The sequence below is a fragment of the Ahaetulla prasina genome, chromosome 7, assembly GCF_028640845.1.
Source record: "Ahaetulla prasina isolate Xishuangbanna chromosome 7, ASM2864084v1, whole genome shotgun sequence".
Taxonomy (NCBI): Eukaryota; Metazoa; Chordata; class Lepidosauria; order Squamata; family Colubridae; genus Ahaetulla; species Ahaetulla prasina.
In genome coordinates this window covers 52,988,962-53,010,779 of record NC_080545.1, presented here as the reverse complement: position 1 = coordinate 53,010,779, position 21,818 = coordinate 52,988,962, and the positions used below count along the sequence as shown (strand labels likewise).

The 21,818-nt window shown below is 34.1% G+C and overlaps 1 protein-coding gene across 1 annotated transcript in view; it reads right to left on the bottom strand.

Annotated features, from left to right (window-relative positions):
• Positions 1 to 21,818, bottom strand: part of NAV3 (neuron navigator 3) — a 576,609-nt gene that overhangs the window by 83,162 nt on the left and 471,629 nt on the right. The window contains exons 11-13 of the mRNA XM_058190061.1: positions 15,091 to 15,199; positions 13,552 to 13,935; positions 6,448 to 6,567 (exon numbers count right to left, since the gene is read on the bottom strand). Of these exons, the coding sequence (XP_058046044.1) occupies positions 6,448 to 6,567; positions 13,552 to 13,935; positions 15,091 to 15,199 (613 nt within the window). The remainder of the gene's footprint in view (positions 1 to 6,447; positions 6,568 to 13,551; positions 13,936 to 15,090; positions 15,200 to 21,818) is intronic.

The window sequence follows — 21,818 nt, the reverse complement described above, 5'->3', positions numbered from 1 at the left end:
AACTAAACTTGGAAAAATAAAGTGCCATTTTTCCAATGTATCTTCATGCATGAAAAAAGTGCATTGGAGTGAAGAGATAAGACAATAAAGAGTCGTATAAATTCTGTCAAATGACTTGAACATCATTTTGAAAAATTATTGTTGTATGTACAGAGAACTGTTATTTGAACATACAAAAGATAAAATGAAGGACTGAATACTAACATATGAAATGGAAGAATAGGCTGAAAAGAATCTCTTGTTAGTTATTATTAAACGTATTAAATAAATATTACATCCAGCATATTGCTGGATAGTAACACGAGAGTAAGAAAAATCTAAATGGAGCAAAATAATTAAATAATATCTGATTACACCTATGTAATGCTCAATATTGCCTAATGAACTTTATATTAGATAATACTATTTTTCTTAAATATTTTTTTTTAATTTTAATCCATGCTTGTAATATTATGCAGTTCTAGCTCAAGATTACAAATATCAACTTTAAACAAATGTTTTTGCTCTTGTTTTAAAAAACAAAGCAATAATTCCTACATATGAAAAAGTAATTAATTAAAGATAAAATGCATTTATCAGCAAGTTATCATGACAGTGGTTAGTCTTGTTTCTTTATTATCCTTTAGGAGCTGATACATATCGCAAAATATTTATTTTTTGTATCAAACTTTTATTGCATATTTTATATTAATGTGTGAAAATATTAATAGCATTCACTATGCAACAACAAAACTAACACATTCCTTAATTATAATTCACTACTTAAAATTTAGAAACAATGTAAATTAAAATGTTTCAAAAGCAAAAAATGTAAAGTAATTACCTATTACAATTATTAAACTTATTTTGAATTAAGTAGTTGGTATTATAAACTCAAAATGATTCATAAGGTATATAGCTAGTCCTTGACTTACTTTAGTGACCATTCAAAGTTACAACAGCACTTATAACTTTGGAAAATAGGAAATTGGAAAATAGGAAAAGGATGATTAAAACATTGATTTTGTAAAGTTGTAAACAGATTAAGAGACCACATGGATTTGAAATTGGATTTTTGACATTAATACAAGGTTCCTTCCTGTGGATTATTTAAAATTCTATAAAATATATGTATATTTTGAAACTAAGAATAAGAAACATTCCTGTGAGAAAATGTTGTTGATTGGGGGAAAGCATGATAAGAAGGAACTTAGAAAGTTAGACACTAGAGGAAACAAGAAAGTTATAGTTAATTATAAAGGAGACGAATCCCACTAATACAGAATGAAGCAAAACATTCTAACTTTGAAAAATATTTGGGAATGCTGCATTCAGAAGTTACATTTGAGTTTATCTAATATCATAAAAATGATTTTTTAAAAGGTGATAGAAGAGGACAAGAATGAGACTGTGGCAGTTTTTAATGTGGAATTAAATTTGATATAGAGTGAGAATGATATGGAAAAGACATAATTGGATTTCTCCTCCTCTGATCTCATAATTGGTACAAACGTAATTAATGTTTTGCTTCATTTAAAAAGGAAGATAGCATTTGGAATGAGACAGTGGTTGAAGTCTATGTTTGTAGTACAGAACAAAAGTAGTTACTCTAGTCCTCAAAAAAACAAAAAAAACCCCAAACCACCAACCCACCCTTTAGTATGTTACTTTGAAGCTGCTAGCTAATCATTCCATAATATTTTTATTCTAATTTCAGTACCTTATGGATGTAGCAAAATCTATGAGTTGGGATGTAATTACTGTGAGGAACTTTTTTTGCTTCACAGGAACTTTGAAGTTAGGGTATCAGTCTGCATAAAGATTCCCATGGAGACATTTGCTTCATCTTATTAGAGTGATGAGAAACTATTTGCGAGCAGTCTTGCTTAGATCAGTGTTACAGAACTACAAGTCAATCACTTTGTCTAATTCAAATATTTATGCATTTCTGTCGATGTTATTTTTTTGCAGCATTGCTTCATATCAGAATTTTCTTTCCAAGCAGTGTAGGATCAGGCATGATATGACTACTGTAAATTTGCATCTTGATTTTCCCTAGTTGAATATTGGCTATATTGAGCATATTTATACAACACATGAATTAATTCTTACCATGTCTAAGTTATTTAACAGCAAAAAATACCCAGATAACATGAATTGTTGAGGCCAGCTACACTTTGCCAGTTTCCTTCCTTTTGGGTTATTATTTCAGCAACAATTGATTAATTCACTGAAAAGTTCTTTCAACACATTCTTATTTCATTGGAATTTTGATTTAAGCACACCCTCCCTCTTCAAATTCAAGGAAAAAGCTGCTTTCACTCGTAAGTGAGAGGGAGCCACTTAGAATTTATCACCAGTTCAAAGGTTCTCATTCTCTCAGAAGATTTTATTCATTTATATTATAAATAAGAATTTTTTTCAAAGCAATTCAGAAACCATAAAAAGAGCAAAGAATTATTCTCAACCATTAAGAATCTTTAGCTCCCTTTAAGTGCTTTTTTCCACAGTGTGTAGTTTTATTATAAGAACTGCTTTTCAAAATTTTCTGACACCTATCCATTGCCTCAAGATACCATTCTTGATAGCAAAACACTGTTTTACTGTGATATATTATATGATGTATAATATTGCAATATATTTTGGGGAGAAACTCCTGCAGTTGGTGTGACAAGTGTACATTACAACAACTCTCTTGACTTAATTTTTTATTTTGACTGATGAGGTTACTTGGATGAGTAAAGAAACATTTCAGATTAATAAACTTTGATCCAGTTTGCCATGATTTAACCTTTTTAGATACTTTTTAGAACCTTTTTAGAATCTTCATTTACATGTTTCCAAAGTTTGAAACTGAACTACTGGTAAGTAGGGGGAACAAGCTGAAATTAAATTCATACAAATAGAGATATTGAAATAGGGTTTTGGTGTCTGAGATTCATTCTATTTTGAATGGGGTTTTACATTCCATGGACTAGCAGTTTCACACACTGGGGCCCACCTAGGTCCTCGGTTGTCACTGGATTTGAAGATGGTGTCTATGATTAAGAGTGAATTTGAATAATTACTTTTCATGTGACATGAAATGAGTCAGATTTTATATATTTATCTACATCCTTTCTAGATTACCACAACAAGTTATACATAGATTATTCTTGAAAACTGTTTAGAAGCTGCAGTAAGTACAAGAGCAGCAGCCAGGATGTTAAACAGTGTAAGCTTTCCTAATCATATTGTTCTGAAAAATCTGTGTTTGCCACTTGCCTCTTAGGTGAAATTTAAAATGTTTGTAATTCCCTTTAAAATCCTGAATTGTTTAAGATTATCAAAAGAATCACATTTCTGTTACTTAACTGAGTGGCTACTAAAATGTCCAGGAAAGGCCCTTTAGAAATTAACTTTCTGACAAAAAGTGTTATATCTGGCCTCTAATTTTTCAGTGTTTAGAAAATCTGTAAAGACACAACTTTGCCATATTTGTCATAAATTCAAAAATTAATTTAGGCACTATGTTATTGTTCATGTTAAATACCGTATATACTCGAATATAAGCCGATCCGAGTATAAGCCGAGGTCCCCAATTTTACCCCAAAAAACTGGGGTAAACTGGGGACTCGAGTATAAGCCGAGGGAGGGAAATGAGGCAGCTACCGGTCAGGGAAAGCCTCCCTCCCTCAGCCGAGAAGGCTGGCGGCTCCCCCGCCCCGCCCTCTCACTGCACCGGCAGGGCTTCCCCGCGCTAATGCAAAAGCCCGCCAAGTTTGCACCATCCGGTATAATGTGAAAAAAAAAAAACTCGAGTATAAGCCGAGGTCCCCAATTTTACCCCAAAAACTGGGGTAAACTGGGGACTCGAGTATAAGCCGAGGGGACGTTTTTCAGCACAAAAAACGTGCTGAAAAACTCGGCTTATACTCGAGTATATACGGTAGTTTTAAAAATTATATTCTTTTAAAAATATTGTTAGATATCTTTAGTTTATTCACTGAATAAAATAAAAATAAAAAATAAAATAAAAAATGTATTAAAATATATTTCTGGCTAAGCACAGTATCATTTATATTAACAATAGCATTTTGTGTTGCATAGCACTAGAACTGTTAAAAGCTTAGGAGTTTATATCCATAGATTAAAATAAATATCTTCACAGATAATAGAGCTGTACAAAATCTTTATATAAATTGAAATGAAAATTAACATAGCACATGGCTTAAATTTTTGTACAAAATTACTGGTCTAATTAAAAGCAGTCTATGTATAGATTTGTTTTCTTCCTAGAATTAGCTGCAGTGAAATCAGAGAAAATGCACGCTCTGCAGGTGTATTTAAAACACAGTGCCTATTTAGGACAGTCTGCTACACTGCACATGCTGAAATTTTCCTCCTATAATAATGAGATACAAATGACACTCACTTTTATATTTCCCAGCTGTAATCAACACTAAAAAAAAAAATTCTACTTCCTAAACACGTACTTCAGCCATTTACATGGGAGTGAAGCAAAAACCAAGGTAGCAAACAGGATAACTCTATTACCTGTTTTAAGAATTTTAGTATTTGCAAAATTAGAAATATAAGGGATCAAAAGAACACCAGATGCAAAGAGATAAATATTCTCATTTATTATTCCCATAATAATTCTTTCTTGGTTAATGCATACACAGAGAGACTTTAATTAAACAAAACCCTTAACTGCTTGAAGACAGACGACTATAATATATTCCCGCAGACTTCTTTTCTTCTGGCTACACATACTCAGTACCACCAACTGTTACCTGGTATTTCCAACAGTAGCTGGAGGTCCTTCCAGGTCCCTTCCTGCCTTGACTGCTCTTCTCTGGACATGTTTCAAATTTTCAATTTCTTTCTAAATGTGGTAGGCCCAAACTAAATGCAATATTTTAGATTTGAGAAAAGAAAATAATTTTCCTTATAGTACCTGTAAGTTAAATACACCAGGAAATCCTCAAAATGATGGTCTTTCCAATTGGTGCAAAGAGATAAAAATTAGAAATGTGAAGGTTCTATTTTCTTTGAAACTTATACAATAAAGCAATTGCATGAATAAAACAAATAAATGGATTTTCTTGTATTCTCCTGTAGTTCTGTAACTGTTTGATCAACCCCTGTGCATACAAATATATTTAGGCAACTGAATGGAACGGTCCAGAAAGTAAATAGCCTTAGTACAAAGTACAAAGAAAATTTTAGCTATAGAAAATTAACATTTTATGATTTTAGTGCCAGTTTATTTGATTGTTAAAGCACACAATCATTCTTTTCTTGTCTGTGGTACGCCTGAGTTTTCCTTTTCCAATGTTCAAAAACTATTCCATACTAGACTCAAGTACAAATAGACTCAAGTATAGAAGAAGCATATTGTAAAGAAACATTATTACTGGCTTGTAAAAATCATGGGAGAGGGAGAGATGGAGCCATTCAAAAAAGAACAGAAAATGTGCATGGTAAATAAAGATCACTTGGCTGGATGGGATCTTGAGGGCAGTAATCCTCGTATCATCTCAGACAAATGTCTGATAACCTGTTCTTTAAAATCTTCATGATGGAGAACCCATGGAGATAGATATTCCATTGCTTAATAGCAATTATGTCAGGAAATTCCTCCTTATTTCAGATGGGAATCACCCTCTGCAAACCTTCCACCTATTCTTATTCTACTCTAGGTAGCTAAGATAGATCCATCTATTGCTAAAGTAAATATGTACTAATTGGGGCTTGATGGAGTTCAGACATTACTTAACAAGTCAGACATGGACTCAGAATCCATTTCATATTTTTGATGACATTTTTCTTTGATCGTGACTTGGATGAAAAACTCTTTGGATTAGTCTGAGCTGAAGCTGGCAGTTCTGTCAAATTCTCTCTGCTTTAGCAGATGGCACAGGAACTTGGTCAAGTGGTGGGAAACGATCTGAAATGTGAAGGCTACAATTTCACTGTAAACTAGTAATTGGGCTGCACTCCACAAGCATAATCTGCAGTATAGGCACAAAGCAGAAAATAGTCTAAAATACAAAATAAAAATTACAGCACAAATTCTGTTATGCTGAAATTTGTTATTTTTAACCACCATCTGATTTACAAGAACACATTCTTAAATGCTGGCATTATTGCTAGACAGCTGCTCTGCCTTTGTATTCTACAGGACAATTTATTTGCAGCACATTATAAATCACAACTTTATTGGTCATTCTGATAGTAATTGTCTGGTGGATGTTGATACAAGAGATTTTTTTGGGGGGAAGGTCATTGTGTATTTCAAGAATACACAATTCTCTTTACATAACTCTCCAACTCCAACTTAGGTTTCGCTGCCATTATTTTTAATGCTCCCCAACTTACAGCTACTGATCCCAATATTTACTTATTTGAAAATTAATTGTCCTGAATAACTTTCCCAAACCTCTGTAATTTGACATTCTTTCGTACAGAAAAAGAAGGCTTTACCTGTCTGCATCCACTGTCACATCATGAATTCCTCTTTGAATGACATCTCGAGAGGCAGCTATGTCAGGAATTCGATTCAAGCTTCTTGTATATAGATTGAGCCCTCCATCGGTCATGTAACTAAAAATAATAAATATAAAAATGAATTAGTAGGAAAGGCTACCACTTATAGACATTTTTGTTATGCTATACAGTGCAACTATTATTGATATGAATTAAAGGTAAACTTTTTGTTCTTTGCATTTAATAATCTAAGGATATGTAATCTTGATCAGAGTGAACCTTGTTAAATCAAATGACAAAATAACATCTCTATAATTAAGATCCCTTATTAATTTAAATATGCTAATCACATGTGTTATTTGTGTCTGTCTGACTGACTGACTGACTGACTGTCTGTCTGTCTTAATCAGAATAAAGCTGAGAGGGACCTTGGAGATCTTATAGCCAAACCCCCTGCTCAAACAGGAGACCCTAATATCATTTCAGATACAAGAGGTGATTGTCCAGTCTTTTCTTAAAACCCTTCAGTAATGAAGCACCTACAATTTGTGGAGAGAAGCTGTTCCACTGGTTAACTGTCTTCACGGTTAGGAAGTATCTCCTTAATTCCAGGTTGATTCTCTTCTTGAGTAGTTTCCATCCATTGTTTCTTGTCTTGCCTTCTGGTGCTTTAGAAAATAAGTTGATTCCCTCTTCTTTGTGGCAGCCCCTCAAATACTGGAATACTGTTATCATGTCCCCCTTAGTCATTCTTTTCTCTAGACTGGCCATACTCAATTCCTGCAACTATTCATCATAAGTTTTTGTCTCCAGGCCCTTAATCATCTTAGTTGCTCTTCTTGGCAACTGGCAATGTGGTGACCAAAACTGGATAAAGCATTCCAGGAGTGGTCTTACTAAGGATTTATAAAGCGGTACAAATACTTCACGTGATTTTGATTTATACAACCAATTAATTTATTAGCTTTTATGGCTGCTTAAACACACACTCGCTGAGTCATGTTTAAGTTGATCGTCCACTAAGAGTCCCGGGGCTCTCTTACAGTTTTACTGTTTTAACCTAGCCAGGTTTTGCCTAATCTGTATTAATACCTTTGGTTTTTCCTATTTAGGTGTAAAACCTTGCTTTTCTCCACATTAAATTTCATATTGTTGGATAGAGCCCATTGCTGTTCTGTCAAGTTCTTTTTGAATCCTAAGCTTGTTTTCTGGGGTTTTGACTATTCCTACCAGTTTAGTATCATCTGTAAATTTGATTAGTTCCCTTCTATTCTCTCTCTCTCTCTTTCTTTCTCTCTCTCTCTCCCTCCCTCCCTCTCTCTCCTCCCTCCCCCTCTCCCTCCTCTATCTCTGCATGCAGAAATTTCCATGTTTGGCATCTCAGATTGCCAATAGTATCTCTGCCTGATATTTGGGAAAGCTGCTGCTGCTGACAAGGTAGAAAATAATCAGCTAAAAGGATAGATATTTTCCTACTAGAAGCTATCTTACTTCCCTCTTCTTTATTTCCCAGCTATACCACAAAAGGAGAAGTATTTATGATTTGATACTGCATTGTATTGCTGATTAAAATGGCCTTATTCACAAAACTGATATGCATTTCAGAGGCTACATCGATATGTTATCATACATCCTGCAAGGGTAGGAGAGGCTCTCCTATGGTTCCAAGGGTAGGAGAGGAACTATGGCTCCAGTATGTATCCTCTTTCTATCTATTCTGGTCAGGACATATAATATTTATTCCTACTGTAGTGAATTTACTATAGCTTGATATTATCTGTATGGTCACAATGATACAGTGGGTAGGATTAGCTAGGATTCTAATCTAATGCCAATATAACCTTCTTACATTCTAAACCTGCCTTCCATTGAGGACCTGTATACTTCACAAGTCAAAAAGAGGGCTGTGAAAATATTTACAGACCCCTCGCATCCTGGACATAAATTGTTTCAACTCCTACCCTAAAAACAACACTATAGAACACTGCACACTAGAACAACTAGACACAAGAACAGTTTTTTCCCCCGAACGCCATCACTCTGCTAAACAAATAATTCCCTCAACACTGCCAAACTAGTTACTAAATCTCTACTACTATTAATCTTCTCATCATTCCCATCACCCATCTCCTTCTGCTTATGACTGTATGACTGTAACTTTGTTGCTTGTATCCTTATGATTTATATTGATTGTTTCCTGATTGCTTATTTGTACCCTATGACTATCATAAGTTGTACCTTATGATTCTTGATGAACATATCTTTTTTTTATGTACACTGAGAGCATATGCACCAGGATAAATTCCTTGTGTGTCCAATCACACTTGGCCCATAAAAATTCTATTCTGTTCTGTTCTGTTCTGTTCCATTCCTTAGGCAAAATAGTCATGGTTTATTAGCTCATGCCTTATTTACTTTTCAAACTTTTTAGTTTCTATTGCATATGTGAATAGTTCAGAACCTAGACATTACTGAAAAGCAAACTGGAAATAAACCAGGACATTAGATATAAACCATGTGTATTTCATGGTTTATTCCATGTATATTTGCAATCCATAAACAAATAATAAACGGTGATTTCAAACATTAGTTTAGTAGCCTTAAGTAAACTATTGTTCATTCGCTTTGTTACATTAGATCAATGAAAAGCTCATTTTTGCTTAGTGCCATTTCTTAGACATTTCAGGAGCATACATGCTAGGAACATATTTTGAAGCAACTGTATGCCTAATATGAATTCTAGCAGGAATCTGCAATTTCTGAGATACCACACTGCTTTGTAAGTTGAAATATATTTGGCATTTGGTGAGGGTTGGTAAAACTATTGCAACTTCCATTTTAATAGAATTAAAAATTAAGAAAAAGAAGGTGAAAATCATATTTAAGAGTTCAAGGTACTTTAGTCTCAGGTGGGTAAAATTTTTATTTGAGAAACTACACATATGAAACAGAGTACTCTCTCATATTAATTCTTAATTATTCCTGGATGATTGTCCTCAAGGTTTAAAGTAATTAAAGTGAGAATGAAAGAGATAAGGTTTGGCATGCTTGGGTGAAGCATGTATTTTTAGTGCTTATTAGCCTTTTTTCTTATTTAATATAAAATGGAAACAGTGCTTTAAAATATTCTAGCTAAGACACTGCCATTTTGATCATTTCCATTCAAGAAAGGCAACCTAATTTATTTTCTCTTTTGATAAACCAGTTAATACTTTTTTACATTTTTAGTCAAGGATTACTAGCAGTAAAGTATTCAACAAAAATCAGCAATCTACCTTCTTAATCAAGCTGTCACCTTTTTTTTAACATTTTCAATATGTTTTTGCTTTTAATGCCAAGAGTGTCCTGACTTCAGGCTAGAGAGTACAGTGATTTTTCCTCTCTTTTTAGCCTGAACCCTAGGAGTACAGGAATAACACTAGACAGCATCTACTACTCCACTTTATGATACGTGTCCTGATAAATGGTGGAATATAAATCTAAAATTAAATACTTATCTAATTTGAACAAACCAGTCTTAGGGTAAAGTAAAAACAATTATAGAAGAAAATAACAAGTTTTGCATATTAATTTTATTAAGAATTCATCAGCAACAAAATCATCTGCAAAGTCTGAGAAGAAAGTTAGTAGGCCTGGCATGCTTGAAAAAGTATTTATATTTTTCACACGAAAAAACACAGCATCTCACCACTATTCATTAAAGCAGCCTTCCTTTTCTCAAACTTCTACATTATTCTGAAAATAAGGTATGGCTTATTTTCAGACTTATCTTTGACAACAGGGTTTACTTAAATAAATTACAAGGGGGCTGTGATTGTACAAGGCCTGAACCTTTTTGGAAACATTTGGAAACCTTAGTAGTGTGATGAAGGCATGTACATATATAAGCCACACTTTGCAAATAGTCAAATTGTTGCATCCTTTACAAATATTTGTGCAATAAAAGTTAACATCCACCAGGAATTCAAAGCACATTTAGATGAAAATACATACAATTCAAGTTTTCACAACTGAGCGAATGTATGTGTATCTTCTCCTGTGTCAACACTCAGGATCTTCAGAACCAGTGCGTGTCCAGTGATATTGAGTGTAGCTTCCCTGCACTTGCTCTCACTAGCTGTTTAACCCTTTCATGAACTTTTAACATACTAAATGCCAAAACAGAGCTTGGAATCAATGAACAAGTACAAATATAACTCAGTTCTCAGCTGGTCTGCTTAGAAATAAATTTTGCATAACTCAGTTGGTTCTAAATATGATTTACAATGTTTAGATTTCAGCTTTGACTCAACCCTGATTATATAGGGAATTTTTAATGTGAAATTCTTGGGATTCCTCAAAACCCTTTCTGCTAAATCCTGGAGATTCCTAGACTTATTGAAAGATTTCTGAAGACTTAAGCAATTCTCTGAAAGCTGATTGCCCCTATCTGAACTATCACATAGTTTTGGTTCAAACAAACCAAAAAAGTACATGGTACCTGCTTAGAATTTTATTTTATATTCCAAGGACATTACAGCATTATGAGATGGCAAAATTGTATTCCAAGTGAGGAAACCATGGATTTGCTGTAACCTCACTATCAAAAGTCTTTTAAAATATCATAAATATTGCTATTTAGTCCATGACTAATTTTATTTTATTATGGTTATTTAGTCTTCTGAAAGACTTGGTAAGGTAAAGGTAAAGATTCCCCTTGCACATACTGTATATGCTAGTTGTTCCTGACTCTAGGGGGCGGTGCTCAACTCCATTTCAAAGCTGAAGAGCCAGCGCTGTTTGAAGACATCTCTGTGGCATGACTAAATGCCAAAAGCACACAGAACACTGTTACCTTCCCACCAAAGGTGGTCCCTATTTTTCTACTTGCATTTTTTACGTGCTTTCGAACTGCTAGGTTGGCAGAAGCTGGGACATGTAATGGGAGCTCACCCCGCAGCCCACTAGGATTTGAACTGCTGAACTGCTGACCTTTCGATTGACAAGCTCAGCATCTTAGCCACTGAGCCACTGCATCCCTTATCCTATTTTTATCCTATTAACATAAATTTTATCTTTTAGCCCTCTCAAATCAATGGTACTCCCTATCCACAATGTGGACAGAATATAGAAAGCATAAAGGATATGTATCCTTTATCCTTGTATGTATAAAGGATACATCGAAATAAGGGAGAAAAAATGGACGAGTAAGAAATGATTAACCATTGCGAAATTGTTGGAAAGAAACTATTGTTTAAAGATTATTTTTTGTTTTTTGAAAAATGTTTAATAAAAATTATTTTTTAAAAAAAGAAAGAGGCCATTTATGTTAACATTGAGCAGCCCTCTGTCAATGGAAGAGAATATAACACACAGCCTATCTCTTGTCTACAACATAGTCCTTTCAGCAGTTCCAAGAAAATCCCATCCCCATTTGCATTCTGATATAGATGACCTTGACGGCACCACTCAACCCCCATGTGGTGTCAAGGTACCTCAGGGAGAGTGCTAATGACCACATGACTGCAAAGAAGTGAGATCCTTCAAAATCCTTTCCCTCCCATTCCTATCAGAACCAATTCTTCCATCCTCCCACCATCCTGTCTGAACTGATGAAGCTTCTTGGATGAGAAGGAAAATGTCTTCTTCTTCCTCAAGCAAAAAAACAGTCCAGTTGGCTTTTGAAAAAGCACCTTTGATTCAACTATGACCTGGATGACTGATAATCTCCACAGAAACTTACTTTCATGTTTCTTCTGTCATACCCAACTCTTTCTCTCATATAAAAAATAAGTAGAAGCACACTTATAGTAAGAGCAATATTCATCCCTCTTAATGGAACATCTATTACAAATTTGCTATAGATATTCACACCTCTTAGAATCTTTTCCCGTATTTGGTAAAGAGTTTACCAAAGATCGCAAATTTATCTCCTTGCTCTAATTTTAGCTTGAAGTGAGTCACTCCAGTTTCCCAATCAAAATAACTATCCTGATTGTTGGTATCTTAATTTTCAAAATAATATTCCTCATATATCAAATTAACATTCAGCACAAATCATTTGTATTTTAGAAGTCTTTATAAAAAAAAAGTACCTGTACATTTATTTACCCAAACAACACATCTCTAACATTATCATAACTATTTTTATACATATATAATAGGTATGTAATGCTTAACAATATATTAAGCAAATAAGATAACATTTCACAGATGTCACATTGAATATTATGTCCAGTAGAATTAGATAAATCGGAATAGGTTCAGAAAAAGCAGTCATAAAAGTATTGGAAAATTAGTATCTAAATTCTAGAAAGACAGATTGAAGGTATTATACAAGTTTAACTTTGATAATAACAAGAGGAGAATATGGCAGAATCTTCAAGTGTCTGAAAAGCATTGTGGAGAAAGTGAACAAAAATTGTGTGCCATTCCAAAAAGCCAGCCATGGAATCAGGAAGGCAGATTATGGTTGAACATTAGGAGACATTTTCTAACGGTAAACAATTTAACAAGGAGTCTTATTTCACAGAAGCAGTTGGCTCCTTTCTACTAGGTATATATCATATTCTTTATTAAACAAGTTTCCTTTATTCTCTTCAGGATATTCATCTTTCCATTTTTATGTATAATCTAAATAATAAGCAATTTTAGAAGACATAAGCTATAAAACCTCAAGCCATATCATTTAAGATTATAAATTCATTATAATAAGTCTTCAAAAAGACAAGGCCTTTCTAAAAACTACCAAAGAGTAAGCCATGTGTTTATCTGCATCAGAAAAATTAAACATGAAATTCATGTTGCATATTTGCCTCCATAAAATAGTAACAAGAAAAAAAAGGCCTGGAGATAACTATAATTTAATTAACTAATTTAATTCAGTTATGAATTCAAATGAGACTTTAAACAGTAAAATATTTGATTAGTTAATTGGTTAATTTATTTTTGCTAATAACTTTCATTATAAATTATTATAGTTCTAATCAGCCAGGAATAAATTCAACATATTTTTCAGATGTTTGCCTCATTCCTTTCTGTTTATGAACAGATTTGTGAATTACTTTTTTTAAAAAATCACAATTCTTTGTAATCTCATTTTTACAAAAAAGAAAAACTTACCCACTGTTGATGTCATCAGCTCGAAGGCTCTTCCCAAGAATGTCCCCATCACTCATGTACCCTCCAACATCAACATCAGAGGAAATGTCCAGGTCACTATTTCCTTTTTCACCCATGTCAATTTGGGGGATGTTCCCAAGACGAGAGATGGCTGCACGACGAAGAGGTGTGGTGTACATGAATCGAGAAGGGTCAGTATGGATGAAGCGACTAGCACCACTGCGAGGGTACCCTCCACCCAGGGAAGGAGCATCACCTGCCTGGAGTCGAGGACTAGCTTGTCCAAGCCTCCAGGTCACTGGAGAAGATCGGCTTGTTAAGCCAGGAATGTTTCGTCCATTCACTTCAGTTGTCACAGTACTGTCAAATGTTGTTTCCAATGTGCTGTCAAGCAAAACAAAAACTGTTGAACCATGGTGTCCATATTTCTATGCACATGGGATGAAATGAAAGGTAGACAAAGGAAAGTTCTACTTTTAAATAAACATGTCTTAGGGGAAAAAATAGCACCTGTTTTTAAAGATGTCACTCTAAGGCTGACATTTTTCTGCAACAAGCCAATTTCCATTCTCAGATTTTCTATATTTTTAGCGATGGTAGGCTTTGAGATAAAACCATGTTAATGTATAAGATTTAAATAAAATAAAATAAATGGAAAATAAAACCTGTTAAATGTTCACCAAATGACATGCAGTGACAAGATACGAGTAGAAAAGATAAAGTACTGTAAAATAAAATTGAGGTGTTTTTTTTAAAAATCAGGGACTTTCTTGTAAAATGTAATGAATCACTCATACATACCAGTAGCTAAAATTAATATAAGTTATATTTTCATTGCAATATGACAATGAGATTAAGTTTGAAATGTTTCCCATTTGTTTCAGTAAATACATTCTAAATAAAAATAAGCACAATATTCTTAATAGAATTGGCAACTACAGTGTCACTCAGCTGTGTCATTACCATTAACAAATACTATTCCTTTGAATAACCTGCTTTCTCCATCCTTAAACAGTCTCAAGACTAAATTCTATTAAAACTGTTTACTTTAACCCAAGTGGCAAGATTCAAATTACAAGTAACACACAATGTTTTATCATTCAGAATGGCCTCATCTATACAGCACAATTATTATGGATTGGCATTGTTTAAATATGAACCATACAAGTTGATTTTATTCATATTTTAAAGACAATTTATATTTTGTTTTCTGAAATACTACACTTTTTTACAATGATTAAATTTCACTTTTTTATATTTATTTCTTTAACCATATGATACATTTTAAATTGCTTAAAGAACAATGATCTAAATTCACTTCTTGAGGCTTGGTGTGCTACTATCTAATGTTTTCTTACATTTTTGTGGCCAGACCCTCAAAATGAAGAAGAACAAAAAGAAGAAACAAAACATTTACTGAAAGGTTAAGAACATTTATTGACCAGACTTTGAAACTCTGAAGATTCTGATTAGACAATACACTTTTTCACTCTTTTTGCTTTATTGGTCCATGTATCCAACTGCACTAGTAAACAATACCTGTGGCTTATTTGAGTTCCTCTGAGACTGGACATAGTTTCTTCCAAGTTCTGTCTCAGATCAGCGATATTCTTTACAGTTCTCATTCTTCTTGTTTCAGGATCTTCTCCTGCAATCAACCAGCCAACCAATGAATATGAGTATGGAAAATACATAAAGCATACCATATCTGTGCAAGACAATATGAACTAGAACATTTCAATGTTATAATCAAAACCATGATGAAAATGAGTAAAAATAGAATAGAATTTTTTTAGAATAGAATAGAATTTTTATTGGCCAAGTGTGATTGGACACACAAGGAATTTGTCTTGGTGCATATGCTCTCAGTGTACATAAAAGAAAAGATACATTCATCAAGGTACAACATTTACAACACAATTGATGGTCAGTATATCAATATAAATCATAAGGATTGGCAGCAACAAGTTACAGTCATACAGTCATAAGTGGAAAGAGATTGGTGATGGGAACTATGAGAAGATTAATAGTAGTGCAGATTCAGTAAATAGTTTGACAGTGTTGATGGAATTATTTGTTTAGCAGAATGATGGCCTTCGGGAAAAAACTGTTCTTGTGTCTAATTGTTCTGTTGTGCAGTGCTCTATAGTCGTTTTGAGGTAGGAGTTGAAACAGTTTATATCCAGGATGCGAGGGGTCTGTAAATATTTTCACGGCCCTCTTCTTGATTCGTGCAGTATACAGGTCCTCAATGGAAGGCAGGTTGGTAGCAATTATTTTTTCTGCAGTTCTAATTATCCTCTGAAGTCTGTGTTTTTCATCTTGAGTTTGAATGACCACATAATACAAATTAAGATCCCATCTATAAACAAATTGTATATAGTATTGAAACTAATGGCTTATGAGGACAGGGAAGAAATAAAGTAGACTTTCCTTCTTGAGTAATGCTTGTTCTTATTTTTCTTGTTTCCTTCCTAATCCGAAAATCAGAATAAACTGTTACTGTATTCTAAGTAGCTAGCAATTTAATCACAATATAAACAAAGCTATGCCTATGCTTTGTGGTTATGTTCTGTTTTTGTTTTCATTCACCACCATCAATAGCATAAGTGTATTTCTAAATTATAACATATTTCTTTATATCTTTTATATATCCTGCTCTAATCTACTCATCATTTCAAATAGAAGAAAGTCTTATTTCATGAACTTCTGCTGCTGCCTAAGTAGAAAGTAGAACTTCACTAAAACCAGTGGTGAAATGCTACCAGTTCCCACCAATTCGGGCAAACCAGTAGTGATAACAACTTTCGGTTCAGGTGAACTAGTAGTGAAAAAAAGCTACTGGCTCCTACGAACAGGTATTTCTGGTGATCAGCTCTGCCGCGCAATTTAAAATTGCTAGAAAGCAGGAAATCCTGCTTTGAGGTGAATCTAAATCACGCGGCACAGCTGACCCCCCCCCTTGCCATTCTATTTACCTTCCCAAGCCTTCTTTTTCTGCTGTTTGGTGCATACTGCACATGCGCACACCTGCAGTGCACATTCGGTGTGCACACAAACCAGCACATATTAGGCGTGCACCGCGCATGCACGGCAAGCAAACCGGTAGCAAACCAGTTCAGATTTCACCACTGACTAAAACTCTAAGTTTGCAATGTATTGATAAGGATGAACTAGTGCATATGGTGACCTTAGTTTTTTTTAGGTAGAGCCATAACCTTGAATGCACCTTCACTTATTTCTTCTGCTTCTCATACTTTTCTGCTTTTTTGCTCTATTGATGGAATAATGAAGCAATTCCTAAATACTATTAACCTATTTAAAAGTCAAGCTTTCTGTATGAAAATTATGATGCATTTTTAAACCATGTATTTATTTATTATTTATTTTATTTAATCATATTTATATACCGCCCTATCTCCCAAGGGACTCAGGGCGGTTTACAGGCACTAAAAACAGATAAATAGAATATAAATACAATATAAAACATTTAAAAAACTTATTCTAAAGCCCGTCCAATTAAAAATAGAAATAAAACCCAATTTAAAACCCAAAATTTAAAATCTAGCTTAGTCCTGCACAATTAAATAAGTATGTTTTAAGCCCGCGGCGGAAGGTCCGAAGGTCCGAAAGCTGACGAAGTCCGGGGGGTAGTTCGTTCCAGAGGGTGGGAGCCCCCACAGAGAAGGCCCTTCCTCGACATTGCCTCGCTGACGGCACTCTGAGGAGACCCTCTCTGTGAGAGCGCACGGGACGGTGGGAGGTATTCGGTCGCAGTAGGCGGTCCCGTAAATAACCCGGCCCAATGCCATGTAAATTTAATTCAGAAAAAAAAAGGTGGTGGGGCAGTCAGCTGACTTTCATATATTGTTTAAGAACATATAGAAATGTAGCAAAGTAAAGTCTATACATTACAGAATACTATTTCTGTTTCTAACTATAATGATGTTTGGTTATAGTAATTTGTCCAACGTGTCCAACTTATTTCTGATTATGCAATAGAGAATCAACTGTAATTTTATAGTAGTGAAATTGGCATAAAGTGTCTATAAAAATATAGACTTTACTGTAATTAATACATAAATTAATAAAATAACAGATTGCAATAAACTGATATATACAACAATAGGATTTTATTTGCTTTTTAGATCAAGGAAAAAAATATTTTACTAGAAATAATATGATATGTAAGAACCAGTTTGGGGGAAGGTTAAGGTGTTTTATTAGAAGGCAGAAAATGTGACATCTTGCCTTATGTATGGAAGCCCCCTGAGTTAATCTGAGCTCTTCCTTTCTTTCAGCCTTAGAAAAATAACAGAGAAAGCCCTTTCCAAAAACGTTGCCAAAGAATACTGCATGGATGTGTCTATGTAGTCATCAGAAGTCAGGGTCATAGACACTTTCTGCATATTGAGATTTGGCAGATTTCAGAGGACCCATGTGCTAGATAGGGTCTAGGATAACTTGTCACAGCCAACTCACCATAGCCAACTTGCTGCAGCCAACTCAGCACAGTCAACTCACCACAGAACAATTCATGGTGGGACAAGTTACATAACATCAAAGAAATGATGGAGTAGAATCATTAAAGAAAGGATGCAAAAAGAGGGACAAAATGAAATGTGAATCACAAAAATTAAAATACTTTTAAATTATTTTAAATAATTAAACAAAATTGTTGAATTGCCCTGCAGTGTGTTGGCCACAGCAAGTTGGCCTGTGGTAAATTGGCCACGTCAAGTTAGTCGTGGCGAATTCGCAGCGATTCATTGACTGCATCAAGTTGGCTGTGGTGAGTTGTCCTATTCTGCTCTGGATATATACAATAGGGGGGGAAAGTCCTGAAGCATTTATGCGCTATATAAATAAAGCCTGTAATAAATAATAAATCCTGTGGGTTAAATAACCTATACATCAGTGCTTTGGGTACAAAACATTGCACTAAATTGCTGTATTTTGGGCACTGTATCACAAGCACCCAAAATTCCAGAGGAGAAGGTTTTTCAATCATTTTAACACAAAAGTTATTTTCAAAAGAAAGCTGAATCAGAAGTAGTAACAGTAGGTACAGTCATGTCTGGATAATCACATAACCTGAAATCTGAGAACATGAAACCAGAACCTTGGACAGTTCATATAAAATCTGAGTAGGTTGGTTTCTTCTACTTTAGGACCACAGATTTGGAAAAGAATATTGAGTCTATTCTTCTACTTATGTGAAAGAATCCAGATTAAAGCATCCTATACATATGGTTGTCTAGCATCCACCTGAATACATCCAATGAAAGAAAGCTTCTGGCTCCACCATCAGACTGCTGTTCCTATTATTTTTCCCTAATATTTTATTGGAATCTATCTTTCAATAATTTAAAATCTATTATTTCGTGTCCTGTGCTTTGGAGTGAAAATGATACCTTGATAGTTTTCTATGCGACCTTTTTTCAGTTATCTAAAGATGGTTATCCTATCCACCATCGTCTTTGCTCAAGGCTAAACATTCCAGTATCTAGCTGGGTCAATCACCCTCAGGGAATATTTTTTAAAGTCCTAATCATTTTCATTGTCCTTTTCAAAATGGGTTGTAATTTCACTGAATCTTCTTAGACTATAATATCCAGAATGGACCCATTAGTCAAGGTAGATGTGGCCAAATCAGAATAGAATTGAAAAAATATTTCTTATGATTTGGAAATTCATTCTTTATAATGCTGACTCAGTTTGCAATTTACTGCTATGGTAATATCTTCATTGCAAGTACTATTATCAAGCCAGATATTATATAACTTATATCTGTGCACTTGACTGTGTCCCACTCTAGTGCATTTACTTCACATAAAATTTCATTCTGTTACTTTTGATCCACTTCCCCAACCTGTCAAGATTGCTTTGAATTTTATTTTTTATTCCACAATATAAGCTATTCAATTTTGTAGCTTTTGAAAATTGAGAAGCATTCTCTTTAGCTTTTTATCTGATTATTATAAAAATATTGAAATATTGAAAATCTGTCTTGGGAATTGATAATTGTGGACTTGAATAATAATTTGGTCCTCTTTCCAAGTTGTTGAAAAATAGTTGATGGGAGCTCTTTGAGAATAAATTGTGAGCCAGCTATATATTAATATAATTGTCATTATATTCAGCCCACACATAACTAACTTGCTTATCAGCATGTCATTGGATGCCCTCAGCTGCTATCACATAAAATACTTTTAATGAATAGAATTGAAACACTAATGTGGTCTATATTTCTTAAAGATAGTTTCTTCAAGTTTTAGCAACATGAAAATTATATCTATGGCTGGGGATTCACCATATCTTCTAACTAAAAGGATATAAAATGGAATTGTTGATATATAAATGGAGTTTCTAATTTCTACAGAATTCTCTCTGTAAGTGATTAAGTAGCTTTAACGCAGTTAATCTTTATCATAATCTTCCTCTTTTTTAGATCAAAATTATATTCCTTATAATAAAACATGCTATTAATTAAGATAAGTATTTGCTTGAAAACACTATGAAAATGGAAACAGATCAGAAAGAAGACTTTTAACACTGGAATGAAATTATGTTTGTATAAATAATTACTATATAAAACAGTTATTGACAATTAGTGTTCATATGCTTGCAATTCTAGGACAAAGAAGAGCAGAACCTGGTGGTGGAGTGAAAAGAGTGATCATCCTAGAATCCCTACATAGCCACAGAAGAATTAAATCCAATCACCACTTGAGTGCCATTGACCCTTATCTAATTTGACTGTGTCCCAGATGAAAATCTTTCATTTACTTCTATTATCTCTAACTAATTGCTGACTGTTAGTTGAGAAGATTCCTGTTCATAGTCCTTGAGCAATAAATCAGCTTCATTTGTCGAACTGGTCTTTCATGCTTGACAGCAATCTGTTTAAACTGAGGAATGATTATGCATTTTATATGCTCTACACTTGCATCTGTGTATCTTGGAACTAATCTCATTTGCTAATGTTTTCTTAACAGGAGTCTTCTTCCTGCACAAATAGAAGATGAATCCTCAAAACCAAAAATGTATGGATACTTGAACTTGAACAAAACATTTGCCCTCCTGTCATTTGTTCCCTTCTCCTACATATTAGCAATAAACAGGTCCAATCTCTGGTTTTTTAGGGATCAAGGACCTATCATAAATATAATATTTAATAAAATGACACTTTTGTATCATATTAATCTGTGAATGACCTTGACATTATATGACTATATATGATTACAGAAATATATAGCTTTGTTTATGTTTGTATTTTTCCCTACATCCAAAGCATATAGGTGTTTGTATGTGTACATCCTAACTTAATTGCAAATATAATGTGCAATACCATACAGCTGACATAAAAAGTGTACACATACCTGTTAAAATATCAGGGTTTTCAAATGTAAAAAAAATATCAGAAGATAAAGCACTTCAAAATTCTTTTCACCTTTAATATAATATATAAGGTGCACAGTTCAGTTGAAAAACAAACTGAAATCTTTTAGGGAGAAATTAATAAATATATACACTATCATGGTTGCATGTTTGTGCACACCCTTTTATGAGTAGGCAAATGACTGCATTCAGAATTAACCAATCACATTCAAACTGATTTTACATCGTAGCCAGTACACATCTGCCATCAATTAAAGTGATTCTGACCAAGACCATGTAACATTCAGTAAGATTTGTGTGACATTTATTCAGTTTTCTTTCCCAGCAAAAACCATGGTCTGAAAATTGTTTGCAAGGATCAAAGTGATCTGTCAGGGCTGTCCCAGTTTGGGCATTTAGGAAAGAAATACCCTCGATTCCATTTGTAGAGAAATATATCCTTTTACTAAAGCCAGATGGTGACAGAGTAAGTAAAGCAAGATCTGAATATACCTACATAAACCCACCGCTTTTCCCTTCTCCCAAGCCCTCCCCCACTTGCTCCTTTTATAAATGTCCAATGGTATTCAAACTAGGAGTTTCTGTAACAGTCCTAAAATTGGGTGCCTTTTGGTGGATGTTTGCATTCTCTTCTCATACTTGTGTTCTTGGATCTTCCAGCTCTCTTCCAACCCAGCACCTCTGTTCATCCTGTCATCCTGATATCTCCCTCCCTATATCTCCTATATCTCCTTACTCCTCCCTTCTCCCCTTTATGGCAGGATGCAATTGAAGAGAAGCAGGGCTGAAGCAATGCAATGGGAGATCTGACAGGATCTCATTGTTTGAAGGTATCAGTCAGGAGAAGGATACAAAAATTTTTCTAA